This window comes from Cololabis saira, chromosome 8 (assembly GCF_033807715.1).
Source record: "Cololabis saira isolate AMF1-May2022 chromosome 8, fColSai1.1, whole genome shotgun sequence".
In the NCBI taxonomy this organism is placed as follows: domain Eukaryota; kingdom Metazoa; phylum Chordata; class Actinopteri; order Beloniformes; family Belonidae; genus Cololabis; species Cololabis saira.
This window is the reverse complement of record NC_084594.1, coordinates 10,899,783-10,905,703: the sequence shown is the minus strand read 5'-3', so window position 1 is coordinate 10,905,703 and position 5,921 is coordinate 10,899,783. Positions and strand designations below refer to the sequence as shown.

Below are 5,921 nucleotides of genomic sequence, written 5' to 3'. Positions count from 1 at the left end.
GGAAGGAAGGGAGGGGGAAGGAAGGAAGGGATAAGGAAGGAAGGAAGAAAGGAAGGAAGGAAGGAAGGAAGGAAGGGAGGGGGAAGGAAGGAAGGAAGGAAGGAAGGAAGGAAGAAAGGAAGGAAGGAAGGGAGGAAGGGAGAAGGAAGGAAGGAAGGAAGGAAGAAAGAAAGAAAGAAAGAAAGAAAGAAAGAGAAAGAAGAAAGAAAGAAGAAAGAAAGAAAGAAAGAAAGAAAGAAAGAAAGAAAGAAAGAAAGAAAGAAAGAAAGAAAGAAAGAAAGAAAGAAAGAAAGAAAGAAAGAAAGATGAGGTTTTTGTGTAACAAACATGGCGGATCTGAGTCATTCCAGTTTTGCAGTACAGGTGTAACTCATTTAATTGGTTTTTATCAATTCAATTTAATTGGTGTAGTTTAGTAGTATTTAATATTCTTTTAGAGCAGTGTTTTGGCTCCAAAGACTGAATGTGGTGATAGATTTATAGTTAAAAACATGGAGTTGAATTGGTATTTTTTTTATCGTAATTTTTATCGTTATCGGGATAAATGCCAGAAATTATCGTGACACATTTTTTGGTCCATACGGCCCATCCCTACTGGCCATTTGTTTCAGTATCTGCATGTGAGTCTAATTTTGTATGAAAGTGTGTGTTGCCGTCATTCAGTCTGACAGGCATGGTGTGTGCACACACACACACACACACACACACACACACACACACACACACACACACACCACACACACACACACACACACACACACACACACACAGCTTTTCCCCCTTGCCTATTCAATACTTTTTAATCCTTAAACCCTCTTCCCACATTTTCTTTCCTAGCCACTCCTCTCTTTCTCCCCCACACTCGTGCTCCCTTCTTCCCTTTGCTCTTTCTTCCCTCCGTCTCCGCGTCTCAGTTAAGTTTAGCAGCTGCACCTGATGGCAGCAGCATCCTGGAGCACCTGTCAGCTGTCTGCCTTCATCACGGCTCCTCTGCTGCCACAGAGGCCACAGGGAAGTAAACCTGGAGACAGTCGCTACTATCAACAGCTGCATCTTATTATTTTAAACAGTGTTGCCAGTCGGTTTCAGCCGGAGATGCACGCATTGATTCATTTATTTTTTTATTTTATGTGTGTGTGTTTGTGTGTGTGTGTGTGCCTGGGAATGTGCTCTGCTTCTCCTCATCCTTGTTGCTCCTCAGGATTTGAAGACTCAGCTGTTAAATGTTAGCAATTATAATGGAGAGGAGCGAGAGGGAGAGAGTTTATCTAGCCCGTGACAGAGATGAGGAGGAGAGAACAGGCAGCAGTGTCTTTGGCAGTTTCTGGATTATTTAACAACTGCAACTGAAACTCTCAGTGTGTGTGTGTGAGTGTGTCACGTGTAGGGCTGTTCGATTTTGCCCAAAAATAAAATCTCGATTTTTTTCTCTCAAAATCCGATTTTCGATTACGATTACGATTATTTTGTGAATTGACAAAAGGCAAAGAAATGATTTCAAATATGCTTTTTTTTTATTGAACATTTGCCCCATTGGGCTTTAAGTGCAAACTTTGCTCTTATTAAACCAAAAATGAATGAATAAAGTGCAAAACTCTGTAAAATAAGTTGAAAAAAAGTTTAAAAAAATATAATAATAAAATATAAAGTTTTATCTCTGAAAAAAAAAATCAGCAAATCAGCACTTGCAAACATACAGTAAGTTATATTTCCAATTAAATAAAACAAGACATTTTCTAATTAAACTAAACTGGGTCTTTGCATGCTAAATAATAATGCAACCCATGAAGGAGGTAGAGGTGTGTAATGTCAGTCATTACATTTGCTATTCACATTTGCAAGTTTTTGCAAGGAACACGAGCCGGTCTACCGCATCTGGCTTGAGGGACGCCCCCTCCTACACTAAAGAGCCTCTCCGATGGGGCACTTGTCGCAGGTATTGAGAGGTATTTCCATCAATCATTAATATGTGTGCAGGCAAGGTAAAAAAAAATAAATTAATTAATTAAAAAAAAAAAGTGAAAAATCGATTTTACGATTTTCACGTTTTAACATCGTTCTAATTACATAATCGCGATCACGATTTAAAATCGATTAATCGAACAGCCCTAGTCACGTGTCGAACCGGCAGCCGGTCACACAGTCAGAACAGCGAGACGTGTAATCACACTCTGATTCTCCATCCTTCTTCTGGTCCAGCTAATTCCACAACTCTTTTCTTCTTCTTCTTCTTCTCCTCCCTGGCCAAAATGTAGGCTCCCTTTTGTAGATTCATGATAAAAATTTAACAAGAACATACTGTAGACATATTGGTTGAGAAAATACTGATTTGGCTTAGGGGCCTCTGGGATTCTAACATTTCTTAGAGTGAATGCACTCGAATATGAAACATTTAGTGTTATGAAAAAGTGAACTACTTACCTGTTGAGTTCCTATGCTGCAGTCAGAGTTCATTTCCATTGAGAATAGGCAGAATAAGCTTTCTGAAACCCTAATACCTAATTGGCGGTTCTGATAGTACATAAAACAATCATCTCTGGGGGTTCCATGCTCCAGAAGAAAAAATAAAATAAGAAAAGGAGTGTTCTATCACTGGACAATGGGCTTTCACATCTAATCAATCGTAAAAGCGATTAACAGCAGTTTGTATATGAGTGGTTTGGGTAGAGTAGCCAAAAACTGTACTCAAGTAAAAGTACTGTTACTTCATAATAATATGACTCAAGTAGAAGTAAAAAGTAGTCATCCAAGTAATTACTTGAGTAAAAGTAAAAAAGTACTCAAGTATGATTTATTTTTTTAACACAGCCATTCAAACAGACAAAAGTGCAAAATAATCATCTTCAGGCAAATTAAATAAAATAAATTAAAATTAATAAAAAATAGCTTAAATTAAAATAATACAGTAAATTCAAGTACTTTAATAAATAATAAAATAAAATAATAACAGAATAAAAAAATAAATTCAGCACAAGTAGCACAAAATGTCAAGCCTTTGTACTTTTCTTTTTTAACCAGGCAGAACTAGAACAAACATGAACTCATAGAAACTCTGTGTGTGTTTGAGTCTGTGTAAATGTGACAAAACATGCAAAAACAAACATTTTTCCCAAAGAATCACCCAGTGATGTCATGAGATTGACGCGTACGCGGATAAAAGGGATAAAAGAAAAGTAACAGCTCAACGTAGCCTAATGTAGCGGAGTAAGAGGAACAGTTTCTTCTTCACAAATCTACTCAAGTAAAAGTAAAAAGTATAGTGACTCAAAACTACTCCTAAAAGTACAACATTTCCCAGAACTTACTCAAGTAAATGTAACGGAGTAAATGTAACTCGTTACTACCCACCTCTGGTGGTTATGAATATCAAAGTGTGTATTTAAGTCTGACAGAGGATGGGGATGTGTCTGGACCTGCAACCAGGGAGGTTTAAGACTACCGGTAATGCTGCACAGTAATATAAAGTTTAGCTGGAGCATCCCCTCGTTCCGCCTTAAACGATTAATCATCATTAAGCCCTGGTTGGTGGAAATATGCAACATGTGAGCAGGTATAAGGAGGGAAGCTGCAAAAAGTAAAAGAATAGTAAGTTTTAAAAATAAATATGGCTTCTAAAGATGCACTAATCCATTTTATTGTTCGTAGTTCAAGTCACTCTGCCTTTTATTCCAGTGATTCCAATATCAATATTGTTGCTATTTGCAACAAAAATGCAAAAAAGAAAAAAAAAACTACTATCTGCATTGTCCTACGCTTCAAATAATTAAAAAACAAAGCTTCAACTAGCCGGGATCGATCAGGTGGAGCTCTTGTAAGAGTTCAAACTTCAGAGAGATTTTCTGTTTCCTCTGAACGGTGCATGAACTCCGGATACTCCAGAATATCGGGTCAGCCCCATCTCTAATGACTGCCCAAAGCTTTCAAAAGTTCAAGTGTTTAGGACATGCAGAGATGAGATATCTTCATTTATTGCAGTGGAATATTTGTTTGAAAAATAAAACGAGAGCACGAGGCCTTTCCGTGTCAGACGAGCAGTTTCAAAGCAACAAATAAGCAGCGTTCCGATAAGCTTTCTGTGAAATCAGTTTTAATCCCAAAATACCATTTAAGGAAGCTCCGGGTGCGTCATCGGGGGAGGGTGGAGGGGGGAGGGGGGAGTAAATAAATGATAGGCGCCAAGATAATCTGTCATAATCACTATTTGTACTCTGGGACTGAAGTAAACCAAAACTACAGCGAGTGGAGACGGAGTAGTAAAGCATTACTAAGCCGCCATTACCAATCGAACTCTGCTTGCCTCAATGCACTTCATAACGAATGCATCTCATAAATCCTCCCTAAACGATTCCTCCCAGAATGATTCCCACTGCTCGGGCTGTCTGCTTAGCGGAGGGCGTTCATGGATCAACCTATTAACAGGGAACCAGGCCAGGGTGGCGAGCGGGGAGGCAAAGAGCCGGGGCCCCAAATCATCACCCCGCCCCGACCCCCCGCCCGCCACACGCCGCCGTAATAGAAGGCAAACAGACAGACAATTTCTTTCAATTAGCCCAAACTCGCCAGCCCAATAAATTTTAGTTTGTTCTTTAAGACGTAAGGGCCCTGTTGCATGTCCTGCTGAAAATGAAGACTAATGGTGTGTTGTGGAGCTGCTGAGTGCTTGATTTCTTGCCACTCACCCCACTCTCTCTCTCTCCCCCCCCAAAGCTTTTTTCTCCGTTTCTTCCGCTAACTGAAATCAGTGCTGACCAGGCACAAAACACGGGGTTTAATACATTTATTCAAGACTTGGATTCATTTTGTGTTTTAAACATTATTCCTGCACGGTAAGGCAGGGTCATTCATCTCCGCCTGACAACAGCTGTGAACATGCCCATCCTACAGTCTGGGAGTCTGCTGAGGGGATGTTAGCAGGTTGTTAAATATTTCTAGGGAGTCATTTATCCGGCATAACTTGACATGCAGCGAAGGCGCGGGAGGGGCATGATTTAATCAAACGAGGGTCACCGCCGAGCAGTTCACCGGAGCTCTGTCACGTCCGTTTGACGAGATTGCGTGTCTGAGCGGCGCTCGACCGCCTACCTGTTCCTGCAGCTCCGTGCATCATGACTGACGTCCGCCTGGTCGTGTGGCGCGCTGCAAGTGTAAACATATTTGAATTGGCAGAGTGGTTTTGCAAGAGACACAATTTTTTGGTAGTACAGTAATCCCTCGTTTTTTGCAAGGGTTACAAAAAAGAACCTGTGATAGGTGAAATCCATGAAGTATAGGGCTGGGGATCGATTCAAATATCAAGAATCGATTCGATTCCGATTCTTAAGATTCAGAATCGATTATCACGCTTTGATTCGATCCGATTCAATTCGATCCGATATTGATTTGGGTTACTGTTAATAAAACTGTTTTTTCAGCTGTTGCATGAATTATATGACTGTAGTTATGCAACATATTACTACTAGTATTATATTGAGATTAAACAACAAGTATTGGCAGCTAATGATGCTGTAAGGACCAATCAGCTCCCAGAATGCTGATAGAACTGCTTTCAGAAACATCATGTGGGTCAGAATTACCAAACAGATCCAGGGAGGAAACAGAGGACGAAAAAAATATTTTATTTTTTCCCCATTTATATATTTGGTTTTTAACATTTATGCAAATGTAACCCAAAGACAGTATATAAAGCAAAGAAATATAGACAATGTATGCAATTATAACTGAAAACTTTAATGTTTTCATACCTTTAAACATATTTAAAGGCAAAAACATGGCCACCAGTTATTCTCGTGTCCAACAAAATATTCCTTTTTTTGGGCATAAACAAAAAAGTACCAAAAGTTGTAATGTAATGATGAAAAAAAACGATTTTTTTTTTTTTTTTTAATCGACCTTTAAACATATGAATCAATTTTTAGGAATTA

The 5,921-nt window shown here is 39.2% G+C and overlaps 1 protein-coding gene across 1 annotated transcript in view; it reads left to right on the top strand.

The window, feature by feature from the left end:
* Window positions 1–1,019, top strand: part of ppp1r16b (protein phosphatase 1, regulatory subunit 16B) — a 113,406-nt gene extending 112,387 nt beyond the window's left edge. Inside the window, 1 exon segment of the mRNA XM_061728242.1 lies at window positions 915–1,019. Within this exon segment, the coding sequence (XP_061584226.1) occupies window positions 915–1,019 (105 nt within the window).
* Window positions 1,020–5,921: the final 4,902 nt, after the last annotated feature.